The sequence below is a fragment of the Dermacentor silvarum genome, chromosome 4 (assembly GCF_013339745.2).
Source record: "Dermacentor silvarum isolate Dsil-2018 chromosome 4, BIME_Dsil_1.4, whole genome shotgun sequence".
NCBI classification, from domain to species: domain Eukaryota; kingdom Metazoa; phylum Arthropoda; class Arachnida; order Ixodida; family Ixodidae; genus Dermacentor; species Dermacentor silvarum.
Genome location: NC_051157.2, coordinates 51,127,750 through 51,143,221, shown reverse-complemented (window position 1 = coordinate 51,143,221; position 15,472 = coordinate 51,127,750). Strand labels below are relative to the sequence as shown.

The 15,472-nt window shown below is 42.6% G+C and overlaps 1 protein-coding gene across 2 annotated transcripts in view; it reads right to left on the bottom strand.

Moving 5' to 3' along the window:
- LOC119450006 (neurobeachin) overlaps positions 1-15,472 on the bottom strand; it is a 319,496-nt gene that overhangs the window by 206,664 nt on the left and 97,360 nt on the right. For both annotated transcript variants that reach the window (XM_037713337.2, XM_037713339.2), the window contains exons 3-12: positions 15,212-15,338; positions 14,789-14,889; positions 13,697-13,792; positions 11,205-11,326; positions 9,348-9,474; positions 7,098-7,217; positions 5,155-5,301; positions 4,350-4,403; positions 3,169-3,309; positions 1,680-1,822 (exon numbers count right to left, since the gene is read on the bottom strand). In XM_037713337.2, coding sequence (XP_037569265.1) covers positions 1,680-1,822; positions 3,169-3,309; positions 4,350-4,403; positions 5,155-5,301; positions 7,098-7,217; positions 9,348-9,474; positions 11,205-11,326; positions 13,697-13,792; positions 14,789-14,889; positions 15,212-15,338 — 1,178 coding nt within the window. The remainder of the gene's footprint in view (positions 1-1,679; positions 1,823-3,168; positions 3,310-4,349; positions 4,404-5,154; positions 5,302-7,097; positions 7,218-9,347; positions 9,475-11,204; positions 11,327-13,696; positions 13,793-14,788; positions 14,890-15,211; positions 15,339-15,472) is intronic.

Below are 15,472 nucleotides of genomic sequence, written 5' to 3'. Positions count from 1 at the left end.
TACAGCAGAGACCTAGATACTTGCAGCCACACAGCAGGAATACCTGGCACAAACAACTAGCGAAACAGTGAACTTGTTAATATACCACAAGAGCCAAAAAGCTTGTCAGGCCACCATATGATGCATTTGTGTGCCTTTTTTTTTCCTAAAGCATTTGATATATATGCAATGGTAATACCTCATTTACCGAACAGGCCAACTAGTGGATCCAGGGCAAGGAAAGAACAAACATTCTTGTCTAAGGTGGTGAAATGCCACTGGCAGCAAATTTCATTGTGCAACTAGAGCACAAAAAATGTCACATAAGTTTTTGACTCTGTGTAGATGCACCACAGTGCAAAAAATCTGTTAAAGCAAAAAATCTATTAAATCTGTCAAAAATAACTGAACTATTGGAGCATGGTCTCATTTGCTACACTTATTATGCAAGGAACAGCACTTCTTGCCATCCAGAAGATAAAAGCAAGAAAAAAAAAAAAAAAAGAAGTGAATAGCCGTCTGACTAGAAGCTCACAATGGTAGGATGGTACCCGCAAAATAAGACTAAAATATGTGGTAAATATAACATAAAATGTTAAATTATTATTTGCTCAGTAAAAAGCACTTCCAATATAATCAAATGTGACACTTCAAATATCTATTGCTGGCTGAGTAAGTCACACAATTCGTTCAGTACAGTAATGAAAATTAGGCAGAAATAGACAACCGTAATTGCTAACCATTACACAACGAGCTGCCGTCAGCATTTTGACTACCCTTTGGTTATCTTGGCAATATACATTCAAGGAAGACAAAATGGCATGAATCTAAGTAAGCACACAATAAAACAAGATGGTCATGACTTGTCTTTCTTCTGTAGGCCTCATGCTGTCTTCCTCTTATTAAATCCGTGCATACTTCTGTATACACTGATAGCTTTATTTAGGTAAAACAAACGAATAAGTAAATAAACAAATAAAAAAAACATCAGCACTTCCGTGAATCTGAGCCAACAACTATCTCAAAAATATGCATTACAAGCAGTGTAATGTCCAGATTGCTTAAAAATTTCCATGTTTATTTCTTTCACTGTTTCACACACACATGTCCATGCACACACACACATGCACACTCACTGCAGAGAGAACGTGTATCAAATTTTTGCTTTCTAACTTAGAAAAGTGTAAGCATTCAGTACAGTATATAACATTTTTCAAGGCTACTGGTAAATGTCAATTTTCAATAAATCAAAAAAGGGAGCTACCTTGTTTCCTTGACTACTACCAGATGCACTTCCAAATTTATAAGTATTTTTATTTTCCTACCATTCCGGAAGCGTACTCAGATATGCACTGTTAGGTCCTTGTCTCCAATAGATGCAATCCTTGACATTGATGAGTGCTTATACCACCTGCGATTACTGGGTGTACTGCTCATTCTTACTCAGAGATATGCACTTCTATGTACATACGACGTACATGCACATATATGTGATGGGAGGGTTCTGGGGCAATTTTGACCACCTTGAGTTTTGAACATGCACAAGAAATCAACACATGAGTGCTTTTGGATTCTGCCTCAGTTAGAATTTAGCTGCAGCAGCCAGGACTTGAACCCACGACCTCATGCCCACCAGTAGAATGCTATAGCCTTTGAACCACCTTTGAGTATAAAGAAGGGAAGCACCAACTAGCACGCACCAGATACTGGGCCTGCGGGGTTCCTGCAGAGGCACCAAGCCCATGGGCAGGTCCAGCTGGCCGAGAAGCGGGAAGAGCACCTGGATGCCCCCAATCGAGTTGAGAGTGCTGTGGATGGAGTATGTGGTCACTGCCTTCACGTCCTGCGCGAAAGGACCATGGGAATGAGCGTCATTCTCCAGAAACATTATGTGCTCACACTCCGAGAGTCATACAGACATCACAGTTTGAGCTTTAGTTTTCTTGCCTGCTTATCATGACAGAAAAAAAATGCTGCAGCTAATCAGAGAGCACAATTCCTGAAGATGCACAGAACTGCTAGTGGTGACAGCCTGTTATACGCAAGTTGTTTGGCTCTAGCTGGTGGCAATCGTAACACGAATCGGCTAGTGTGAAAATTCATTCCACCCCCCCAACAGATGGAACAATGGTGGTGTGCATACCAGCTATGAGGGTAGGGATGTAAGGTCACACTGTCACCAATGGTGCTATCAGGGTTACCGCAAAATAAAGTGGAGTCGCCAAACACTACCACACACAAGTAAAAGTGCCATGATGCAGGAGGCAGCTCATGCAAGACATCATGGTGCTTAGCATCTATCATGGCACAAAGACACATTTACACACTCTACTGTGACAAATGACAATGTGCACCATTTAGACAAAGCACCTTGGGTATTCACTCAGTAGTAAGCGCCGTACAAATGTGCATGGGGTGAGTCTGTTTAACAAGTGAAAACAATTAAAAGAATATCTAATGCGACTTTCTGTTCCCATTTTAGTGAAGTGCCTGACTGCTTTATTTTTCTAGCTTTCTCAGGAGACTCATTTCAGTTTCTCAAAGATAGAAACTATATTTTGCATTAGCACCATTTACATTTCTACCATTGATTAGGCTGTTTTAAAGAATGCAGGGATGTAAATGTCTGCTACTGACTACTTCACAGTATATAACATCTTTGCATCCAGTGCCATGGCTGCAACAATTGTGTGCCTCAGTGGATTTTCGTATCAGTCTTGCAAACACCACAATGCTTGTCAATCACACTAGGTTTAATAGATATCCATAAATTAATTATTAAATATTGGGAAATTCTGAATTTTGATTTATAATATGCGGGTGCAGCTATATAAACCACTGGTTGTCACTGTATGTATTTCATCCATGCAGTCACTGATACTTTTTTTCTGCTCAGGTGAAAGCCGTGTCAGGTGTAATGGCCTTTACCTTTGCCTCAATTTTCTGTTAAGAAACAGAAGAAAATATTCTCTCTCTTTCTCAAAACTACGAAAGCATTCTGTAGCTTGTATAGGAAGTGCTGCAGGGCTTTTTTATATGTGTTATTAAACAATAGACACAGCAAGACACCACCTCTGTGTGGCATTAAAGTAGGAAAAGACAGGAGTTCAGGAATGATAATATCTTTAGCAATGTTAAGGTAACACACAGCACAGGAACAGCTTGTGCATTCATAACTAGCATTTGTACCTGCAGCATCAGGGCGTGCGGAGTATGGACGTAGTAGGAGACATTTCCTTTGGGTGCTGCCTGGAGACACAGCTGGCTGTCTGTGGCAACCGGGTTGTACATGAACACTAGTGCACTGGATAACTTGCCATCATACAGCACCTGTTAAAAAAAAAAAAAAGAAGTCACAAGATAGGCACTCACTGTAGTCTTATTACCAATCTAAAAGTGGTGATGGAGACATGTGATATTTCAGACTGTGATAGCCAGTGGGGGAGGGAGCCTTGTGCCCCAGGTTCAGGTAGCTCCATCTATCCAGCCTTTCAGATTTTTAATAATATCGTGCGAGCATCAACACCACGGCATGTCAGTGCTTTATGACACTGAGTAGTGGTGAAATCAGCAAGAGTACACACTAGCACACAAGGAAAGCATTCTTCAGTACAAGCCTCATTCACTATGCTATTCGCTTCAGGAGGACATATGCCCTGCCCCAGTATGAGCATAGTCCTAATTACAAAAAAAGAGAAAGAAACTCTGCTGCTAACTACAACACATGAGTGTTTAAGAAATTCCACCTGCTTTGCACATGTCACTTATACTGTACACTGTAGAGTGCTGATAAGTGTTAAATGGAACATCATTGCATCTTGACACTGATCTTGAATTGGGATACAGCTGGTCCTAAGGAGGCCTACCTTCCCATTTTTCCTCATAAAAAAAAAAAAAAAAACAGAACTTGAAAACATATTTCTTGAAATTATTGATAAGTACAGGATTTCTGCTAAATAAACATTTTTTTCTTTACTGCTTGGCTTAAATTACACAATTGGTGACTAATTAAATTGATTACTAAAAGTTAATTAGTAAACATTAGTTAATCAGTAATATAAGTCTGCAATTTGTCTTGCAAATAGTGTCTAACTATTCAAATAATCCAGCTTATGACAGAGTTGTGATATCTACCAAAGGAGATTTTTAACATGCATGTTTTCATTAAAATAGATTAACCCTGTATATTAACTACACATTTTCTCTTGAGTTGCACTGTAACAATGAGATAGTGACATTTCAGCAGCAAGCAGTCTGATGTGATTCATTTTATAGCAGCTTGTTGCATAAAGCATGGCAGACAGGAAAAATAAGCATAGTAGACAATCCTAAATATTTGTGCAGGAGCAGAGGAATGAAACAGCACTTACGCGCTTTAGGCTTTCAGGGAGGGCTACACTTTCCCCTTCAAATCGGAACTGGCTCTGTAAAAAAAAGTAATTTGTTGAGACTGCTCTACAGATACACATAAAGCAGGAACAAGCTCCACTGCAATCAGAAAAAGAAAATTAAAAAAAATTAAATTATGGGGGTTTTACGTGCCAAAACCACGATCTGATTATGAGGCACGCCATAGTGGGGGACTCCGGAAATTTGGACCACCTGGGGTTCTTTTAATGTGCACCTTAAATCTAAGTACACGGGTGTTTTCACATTTCACCCACATCGAAATGCGGCTGCCGTGGCCGGGATTCGATCCCACGACCTCGTGTGAAAAAGAAAATGAAGTAAATGACAATAGGTAATATTTATTAAAGCAACAGTGATCTGGATGAGTGGGGGTCACCAATACACAAAGAGAGAAAGTATGCCTTCTTTTATTTAACCTGCTTACTTCAGAGACACATAAAAAGGATATCAGCCTCTTTTATACATGAACTTACAATGATACTGAAGACGATTAATATAGCTGATCGACATCAATATCACTATTGACCAAATAGTAGCCAACAAGCACCGCAAATTCTATGCAATATGTCGCACACAATAGGTCTCTAATATGAAAAATTCACACAGTTAAGTTAATGTCCTGTTTTATACAAAAGTGACAGATCATGCTTTTTGGCATCTTTCTTTTTCTGCATCCATATAATTTTTCTTTTTACTACACGAATTGAAATTTTCAACAATACTCATTCTTTCTTTTTGTTTTCAAGCAAAACAAAGAATGCTTGCCTGGTAGCCTGGTCCCAACCGATGAATTGCACACACTTGGTGAGCAGTCAAGGCTTCGGAAAACAGGTACACTGCCGACATCTGGCCACAGAAGACGTGCTCATCATCGAGCTCAGGAGCCGCTCCAATGTAGCACTTGTCAAAAGGCTGAAGAAATGGAATGGCAAAATGGAAAGGTATTGAAAACAGGAGCAGTGCCCTCTCCTTATGCACTAATACTTGAGGTATTATGAACTTGAATGCATGAAGCAAGTGCATGTTCAAATGTTCAGCTGGCTGCTCCTGCTGCTTTGATTCATTGTCAAGCATAATCTTCTTGCGAGTTCTTTTTTATAAAAAAAAAAATGTGTGACTCTTACTCTTTATGACTCGCTACATAACCTTCTGTGCACTGAGTACAGGAAACTTTGCTGCACCAGCTTATCTTCCCCATTTCCATTTATTACATATATTTTTCTTAAGCTGAATGAAGCACCTATTGCTAATGTTCATTTGTGCTATATAAAGCTGAAAAAAGCCCTACTAATTGGTTGATCGTGTATTTTTCCTTGTACACATTACATTAAAACATTGTTAAATATTACATTACATTACATATTACATTGTAGTACATTGTAAATTAAAAACCAAAAGCATATAAACTCTACAGATATACTAGAAGAAAAGAAAGTCACAGTTTCACCCGAAAGGCAAAGCATCGATTGCGATAGCAATTTAGTAGAGCGCTATACGAAGCAAGGATAGTAGTTTAATGGGCCGTACAAAGTTGTAAACATTGCCATGCACGCACAGGTAAACATGAACACATCTCGCTCGATGACCGTGGAAACTCGCTGTGAAAACGTCGGAGTGAGAAAGTGCGCCAGCAACAGTGGGCGAATTGACCTTTGCGCCGTTTCTCGTCTTGCTTCAACGTCAACTAAATGTCAAAAGCACAGCGCATACGAAGCTACCAGCACTTGGCACATGCACTTTGTCCCCATCTCAGATCACTTTCAAGATGAGGCCCGTGTGGGCGCGCGCTTCTCCCACATCGCAGATCACTTTCAAGGTACGGCGCCCGCGCTGCCGTGATGTGAGCAGCCGACGAAGCGGAATGCACCCCCCCTCCTCCCTTTCCCTCTCTGCAGCCTTGCCCCCGTGACTTGCACGCAAAAGACCACGCACTTCCGGCCTGCCTTCTGCCCCGCATGCGCTACATTGAGCCGCGATTGCCGGCTCACTCTCCTATGCTTTCATTCGCACACACAGCGTACGGCGTGTGGCGACAATTTTATCGGCGTTGGACTTTATACGGAACCTCACGGTGAGGTCGACGCCAGAAATGCACTTGGAGTATCCATATAATTGCTATCGCAATAAATAAAAAATGTGGTTGATCCCTCTTAACACATGAAACGGACAGAACAAAGTACTAAAGCTGAGCAAACGTCTCCTCCATCACGACTACCAGCTGACCATGTGATATGTGCACTACGCTGCAAGGCACAAATAGGAATAGAATCTCACCGAGTGCGCGTACAGCAATTGCAGCACAACTTCAGCACATGCACCACGCAGTACGGTGAACGCCACCTAACACAAATGCTGGCATCGAGGCGTCGTAGTGCTGAGACCACCGAAGCGTTCACAGTGTCATAATGCAGTAGCTCGTAGGCACAGCAAGATACACGGAGCCCAGACCACACGTACGCGGACGCGCGTAAGCTCGCGTCTACGCGCAAAAAAGAAACACATGAAGGAAGGACAAAGTACCTGAGAAACTACAGCTGCCAGTGAATACGAAGGCAAAATAGGAATAGCTTTGCACGCACGCACACGCACATGCACACACGCAAACAAAAAGTCACAAATAAGAGCACACAAGATGGCAGGATGGCTAGAGCTCTTAGCTGTGGTCAATAGACATGCAAGAAATGCTGAGAGAAAGTGTCAACACTCACGTCATTGGTACTGACAAACCAGCTCATCTCAGTGGACGATGCTAGCTGGCCATTGACAAAGCACTTGATCTCACTCTTGCTCCAACGGTTGTAGATGTACACTATGGCTACGGTATACCACTGCATACAAAGGAAAAAAAATTGCAGTGACAATGTGCATTCACTATGACAGCATGCAATAACTTGCAAGGCTGTTAAAGTAACTATACAATCAGAATTTGAAAAGTGCTAATTCCAGACAAATTAAAGCCAGTGTAATCAAGTGAACTCACAATTAAAAGGCCTAAATTATGTACATTCCGCTCTGTCTTTAATAATGCTTCACACCATGTGTCCATCTTAAGACAATGTGAAAATCCGAGATGATCATCAGAAGGACGCAAAGAAATTGCCAGAACCTTCAAGATATCCAGCAAGTATACTGACAGGTTCTACACAAGTGGTAACAGATGCCGTAAAAGCTTAACCCCGAACTCAACTGAAAATAGTTCGACAAGCTTGCGTTACTAAGAAAGCACACTGAATTCCTATAGGGTATAGGCTTTCTGGCTCTCTTCAGGTAACTTTGAAGATTAACAGTCTGATTAGTATAACCATGTAAAGGTAAATAGCAAATTCACTGCAAGAAACTTGTCAGAACTGTCTAGTCCCAAATGACAACTTTGCAGCTTACTAAGAAAGTAACTGAAAGTTAAGGTAAATTCAAAAACTATGGTGAAGAAATAACAAATGTGTCAGTGTCACCATGAGTTTAAGCTTGGTACACCACAATGGTCATAAAAAAAAGTTGTCGCAGTTTCACCTGAAAGGCGAAGCATCAATTGCGATAGCAAACTTGTAGAGAGCTATACGAAGTAATGATATTAGCTTTATCAGCTGTATAAACTTGGACATGCAGCAGCATTGGCAACACGCACAACTGTTGTCGACGCCATCGGCATTTTGCCCGCGTTTGCTCAAAATGCGTGCGGCATTGGTGACTGTTGCCGGAGCCTCTGATATAAATAGGCACTGCGTGCCGCAGCTAAACGTCGCCTCCCTTCCCTCCCCCTCCCCCACGGCCTCTCGCTCGTCGGAAGAAGGCGCGTTTGCTCTACATACATGGTGATTGTGAAGGAGAACAGAGACGCCTACTTCTGCAGCCCTTAAGCGAGCACGGCGCAGAACGCGCGTTTGTTCTCCACCGTGCGTTCACTCCCCGTGAAAGACGCGCCCCTCGTGCCCTTTCACTCGCACATACAGCGTTCGGCGCGTGGCGACGATTTCTTCTCCAAATGACGTCACACGGAACCTCACGGCGACGGCGACGGCAGAAATCTGCTTTTGAGTGTCCATATAATTGCTATCGCAATAAAACAAGACACATAACAAAGCCAAATTGAACGAGGAGGAGTTTGATTCGAGCAGGTTGGTTCATAGCTATCTGGTGAGAATGCACTGCATAAACGACAAGAACAGACAAATAAATGAACAACAAAAAAAAAAACAGTACACGAGACAGTGCACAAACTGTAAGCTGTGTGTTCTTTGTCCTTTTGTTACTGCGTTCTCGCCAGAGAATCCCACTGAAATTCCTGCGCCAGTCCTTCACTAGGTCATAAGAGTTTGGCCTTGCCTATCTGAATGCTTAGTGCAAAAAGTGATAACACTGAATTCAAAAGTATATAAAATTTGTCGCTACATTTGTGGATTTCTACAGCAACAAAGGGACCCGAATATTACATATACACAAGAATAGCCATGAAATCGGCCATGCAAGAAAAAAAAAAAGAAAGGGAAGGACAAAAATGGTATGAAAGCGCAAATTACCAATTGTGTTACTAATGTAGCACGTTTATATGTCGTTTGTTTCCCACCCTGCTTTTATTTTTCCATGTAAACTGCAGTTCAAGACAAATATGAATCATGAAATCAATGATGTAAAAATAGACTTGATTGGAACTGCAGTATAGGCGTAAAATTTTAAAAAGGGTAGTTCTATCTTAAGTTTCTCAATAAACATTGCCTTTATGCTAAAGAAAAGCAGGGAAAGTTAAAGAAGATGATTATATCACCCTAACATGATTTAGTACTATCCAGAGTGTCATTTAAGGCCACCTGTGAAAATACTTCCTGTAGAATCCCACAAATGCATTAGCTATTCCATGGTATCATAAGGCAAGCGCACTTTTGCACAACCTTTTTGAGAGCAAAAACTACAGACTTGTACATAAGTGGTAACAACAATGTGTCACTAAAGGCTTTGCTTACCTTCCTTGGCTGGAACTCATACTTGACACAGTGCTGGTAGCCTTTTCCTTTGACTTTCATGGAGGTGAAGATGAGACAGTTACCAACAAAGTGTGCCGAATAGCCCACACCTTTGCTGGTCCGGAAGCTATGCGGAGGGATAGGAAAGACATCAAAGTGTCAGAGAGGGATCAAGTTGTTTCAGTCTAGCTGAGATCACTGAAATTCAACTATTTTAGATGCGAAGCAGCTTATGGCGGGGACTTTGTCCATCTCTCCCGCACCGTCCCACACCCCCACAGCGCATGCGCGTCCACTCCCCCTCTCTCCTCTCCTACGCTTCCCCCTTTCTCTCCTCTAGGAATCCTCTGCTGTACGGACCGGCGCCCGCATGCCACACCCCCACAGCGCATGCGCATCCCCTCCCCCCCTCTCTCCTCTCCTACGCTCCCCCCCTTTCTCTCCTCTAGGAATCAGGAGCGGCGCGCACGACAGGTGGTGCGACAGCTGCATACTCCGCTGGGGGCGCCACGGTAGTTCCGTGGTATAAAAATGACGGAGCGCGCGCACCTCATTTTCTCTCCTGTGCAGCGCCGCGATGAGCGCTCGGGCCGCTGTCACGAAACCATCTCCCACTCAAGCTAACCATCTCCCCGCTGCTTCGCATCCACACATGGTTCCCTTTAGCGGAAGATGGAGTAATTTTTTCCCACAACTCTGGGAATAAATATTTCGAGACTGGCTCTAGTCTCAGAACTCCTCTTGGTGAATATGCCATGAGAAATGACCTACTTTAACTCCGCATGTGCAACATGTGTGCTAAATGTACGCGACAATAACATAATCCAGATTATTGAGTTCATTTAGTTTATTAAATTGCTTATTAGTGATCCTCATGCAATTTCTGATGTTTGCCGCTGCTATAAGCCATTGCCAGAAAAAAATTATAATTTTGTCTTGAATACCCTATATTTAATAACTGCAGAGAGTGTTTTCCAAAGCACCTGGTATTTTCCAGAACCGAGAGATGGGGTTCAGAAAGATTAAACAGACAAGGTGATAGCTGAACCTAGCGTCTTAGGCTATTTCCAGCTGAGCTCTAGCAATCATCACTGGCACAATGACAGAAGCAGAGTAGGTGTTGCATTCCTTCCCCAAAGTAAGATTCAAGATGTTCCATTGTGCTGGTAAATATGCTATATAATTCACAAAACCAGCGAAGTTTTAACTTGCTTTTAAAGGTCTTCCATGCCCACCCTTTTTCCTTTGCAGACCGGCCAACCTTAGAATTAAAGAAACGCAACGGTACAAACCAAAAAGAGTACTAAAACTCGGTTACAAAATACTAAAACATGTTGGATTATTGAATATGTTGACTGTTTATTAAAGGTTCACATACTTTGTTCTGTAGGGATGCTGTGAACACCTACTCTGCTCTATATAGTTGCACTAACAATGACCTGTGCCACAGACAAGCAGAAATTTTGATAAAGTTTAATAATGAAATATTCACGTAAAGGCTGTCGAAGATTTGGTTGCCGTGATACACTGAGTCTATTAGCTGATGTTGCTGCCGTGCATATAGGTTCAAATAATCAGTGGGTCCCAAAAATTTGTCCATAAAAAAAATCACTCAACTGTAGTTGTCTTCTCGAACATTGGTTTTGCTCTACACTATGCACAAATAAAATATCATAAAATATTTCTTTTAATACAATTGTAAACAAGCACTAAAAATCGGGCACTTCAGAATAAAATACGAAAAGTTGGCAGGTATGCCTTTGACTCAGCAGAATGTCAATACGCTTGATGAATTTTTAAATTATGCAAGCACGTAAATAGACATACAAGAGCCCCACATCTGCTGCAAGGACCTACCAGTAGAGAAATGGCTTTTCCCGTTCTATACTGACACTGTTGATGGGGTCGAGCCTGAACCACGTGTAGAGAGTCCAACCATTTTGGTACGGCCAGCGTGCCAGTGGCGGCAGTGCTATTGCCTGCAAGAGATATCCAGCGTGACCAATTATTACAACCATTATTAGAGCTCAGCGTTTTTGTTTTTAAGTATGGAAATAACTTCCCATCATTGTATTGGCATGCAGCTGAGGAAAAAATCTGGTCCATTGTTTGGTGGCTATATTGCTTGCACAAAAGGTCACTGTTCCCCCCCCCCCCCCCCCCCCCCCCCACCCCTTTAACTGAATACCACCTCACAAATCTTTTCCAACAACAGGCTATGAGTTATTGGCAAATGCTGCCCCTGCCACACTCTTGTGCTGTTTGCTTCCATTTTTTAATTTATGCTGTGCTCGAAGTTGCACACTTAACTTATGTGAAATGATGGCTGTCATGCTCCATTAATGATCACACCGAGCACTGGGATCACCCTGGCCTCCAAGATCAGTTCTCCATACCGCCCAATCTCAGAGACCATGGGGTCAGTGCAGTGATACTGTTCCTTGCCACCAGATGGTGCCACTGCCTTACGAATAATGAGCTTTCTCCATTTCTCGCTTTACCAAAAGTCACTGCTTAGTGGCCACACCTAAAGAGATCTGACCTATAGCTGCTGTGCTGATTGGTGCATCAGAATAAACACAATACATGGCAGGAATTTCAATAGGTTTAAGAAAATGGCAGGCAGTATTTTGAGCCATACTGTAGAGTCTCTGTTGCGTGCATAGGGTTAATATTTAGCTCGGAGGTTCACAACAGCCTTGTCTAGTGGCTAGGCTAGCTTATTTAATAAGTTAAGGTGATTATTACCATTGTTTGTCCCCCTTTTTTTTACTGTCCCTTGTCAGCTGCTATACTAGTAAGCCAGAGTGTCTGCAGGGCAATGGCTGCACACACTGATAGAGCAAGAGCCATCAAATAAACTGTTCCACTGATACTGTAGCCCAACCAATAATGCAAATTTGCAAGAATTATTTTTTGCACAATTTATTTTTATTACCATATTCAGCCTTATTATAAAGGTATGCCAATACATACAGTCCTCTGTTGCCTCTGTTAGGTCAGTGGTTTCATGCTACATAACATAATTCCTGAGGACAATCTCCCCTATTTCTAGTCGAACACAGTATATGGCTAAGAATATATGAAAATGAGATTGCCTAATGTCCAAGAATGGCCAGAAAACCAGGAACACTCAGTAAATTTTTTTTTCTGTTTGCAATGGGCAGCATGGATGCACAGGCCTAAGTGCAAGACTGCACTAAAGTTACTCTAACTCGCCAAAACAGTCTGTATGTCAGTAAGTAACATCCTTGTTCCGCACTTTCTGTTTTACTGAAAGGGCTACTCTGGTGATTATTTTAGCTATTTAGTCAGTTAACCAGAAGAGCAGGAGAAAGAGGGGCATGATGTGTGATGAGGAGGACAGAAGAGAGATGTGCATATGAAGCATGGCCCATTCAAATCCTAGAGTCCAAGCGAATGCTCAATGAAAAGTGAAATGAGGTCTTGGTAGTGTTGCGTCCCGAATCGGCCGGGCGCATTCTTTGATTGTTTCCCATCGAGGCAGGCCCTTTCATGAGCGTCGCCCAGATGGTGACAGTGCCAGACACCGACGAGCCGCGCAAACAAGCGCCCCAACTCGGCAGTGCCCATTCTTTGGCTGCTTCCCCCGATGCCACCCCTTTCATCAGCGTCGTTCAGACGGCGACAGTGCCCGACAGCGGCAGTGACGCCATGACAAAGAAGCTCACTTAGAAGCGACATACCACAACCGCCACCCTTCGTTAGATGCAGGGATTAGTGCAAAGGCCATTCTCCTGACCCTGGCAAGATGACTGTCGGAGGGCAAGAAACAGGTCACCGACTTTCGTGGAAGGAGTGTCAACCCCCTGTTTCCCGATTGCCGCGTCCTTGCTTCGAAAGTGCAATATTGGAGGCAGAGTTCAGCGAACAAGGCCCGTCTGATTGGCCGCATCAAGGTCATCTGATTCCCTAGTCGGGTCAACTAGGGAAGACCAATGTTTTATAAGGAGACACCTTGCGTGCAGTGGTGTGTCCTGACGTGTTCTGGTATGTGCTCAGACATGTAGTGAGCTGAGACTTTCAAAGTGCTTCCCCACGGAGTGGGCTTTCATATTTGGAGCCACTGTAAATCTGTAGAATAAACCCTTTTTTCTCTCGCTCTTACTCCCGGATGTACTCATTCCTTTGGCTGAAGGATCACCGGCCTAAATGCTACCCGAGTCTCAACAAACTGGGAGAAGCGGTGGGATAAATCTCCGACCCGCAACAGTAGGTCTGTAGCTAGGTTCACAATACCGCCCCTTAACCAGATTAGCTTGCTCTGACAACTACTGACTGTAAAGGTGGGCAAGAAAAGCAGCCAATGACTGTGCAGAGGTACTCACCGCCCCTTTCTTTCCGGAGAAGCTGAAAAAGCAATCTGGACCCTGCCTGTGGGGCATCTGGCGGAGGACGGACATCAGCTTCACAGAGTGCCTGGGCTGGAAAACAGACAGAGTTGCTGAAGTCACAACGTTTTGTCAAGTAGAGAGTAGTAAGTAAATAGAAGGTTAATTTCGTTCACTGTGTGAGAAATGGATTAGTTCTCATGGGTCAGACTTTCTACACCAATGAATTTGCAAAGCCCACACAGCCCGTAATGAATGTAACATACATGTGAATGAACTGTGATGTGAGAAGAAGTGCTTGAAGGTGTCATAACTTGGTTGTCCAAGTATTCACAGTTTAGTAATGTAACTGAGAGCAGAGGTGCCAATATGATTTTGGCATCTCTGCTCTCAATAACATTGTATTGCCCTGGATAGAACCTACTGCAGGCCACCGGGTTAGGATACATGTTTGTTTGCAGGAGGCACCAGGCCACTGCCCATTTCTTGGTTAGCTCGGGATGAGCTGGTGGGTACTAGGCCCTTCCGAGCCGATAGTAATCGGTGAATTCTTTGTAACTGACCATGCAATCTCCTCTCGTTCTCGGCTGGGCCAGCTAACTTGCTCGGCGAGTAAGTCCTCAACTATGGTGTGAGCCACCTCATTGCCGGGGAGGGAGGAATGCATGGGCACCCAAATAATTTGGATCGTCTCGTGATGATGGTCATTGTTATTATTTAGAATTTTAGAAAAAAAACTTATCGATGTGCAAATTAAATTATCGTTAACTGTCTCAAAATCATGTGGCATTGGGAACCATACAGTGTGTAAATAAATGAAGGGTGTCAAGGAAAACAAATTCAGCATGTCCACTACAACAGAAGAAACATTAATAAGGCCTGCGGCACATTTTTCAGACTTGACAAGAAATTACACTAAATACAAAGCTGTTCGTATACGACATTGATTCGCACACTCTATTATTTCTGTCTCCGTAATGTGGCATGGCCATGCTCAAGGTTCATTAATTAAGCAGGAGCTAAGTGAGTAATAATAAGCGAGCTAAACATCACTACAAGGAAAAGAGAAATGCTCAAGCAGTGACTAACCCATTTGTTTCCAGTGGCCTTCATGCAACCAACTAACAACTTGAGCTCTCGCACTGTGATGCTGTAACTTGCCAAAACCCCCAACATTTCTATGACAAGATCTGAAATGAAAGCAGAGAACACAGTCAATTTCATATACAATAAAACAAAAGTTGACTGTAGACACAGGTAAAATATAACAACATGCTAGCATGCATATGACTTTGCAAGCTGAGACAGCTTTGAAAAGTATCAAAAAGCTGCAAAATTACAATCTTCTACAAAAAAAAGCAAAAAAAGATTGCCGTGATCGGGAAAATCCAGGAATTGAATGTGTCTTCACACTTTAACGGAGACAACCTCTTATTCTGAAAAGGCACTGCATCACTTTACAGACATCAGTGAAATGCGCCCTGTCTCAGTCATTGCCAAGAAGCAACCCACCTGCAACAACTTCTTCAACTTGAGAGAACCTTTGGAGGATATGCTCAATAAGTCCAACCTCAGTGCATGCCTGCAGGTTCCTCATGCTTTTCTTAAGGATTGCAATAAATACACTCCACACTTCAGCCTGTAAAGCAAGAAAATGCGTGAAGATAAAAAGAAAGAGTAAAACTTCTGTATATGAGTGCTCTACAGTTTGCTATTAATGAAATATTCTATGTGCCTCAGTGTCCTAAAGCTACACCTTGGCTATGACGAACA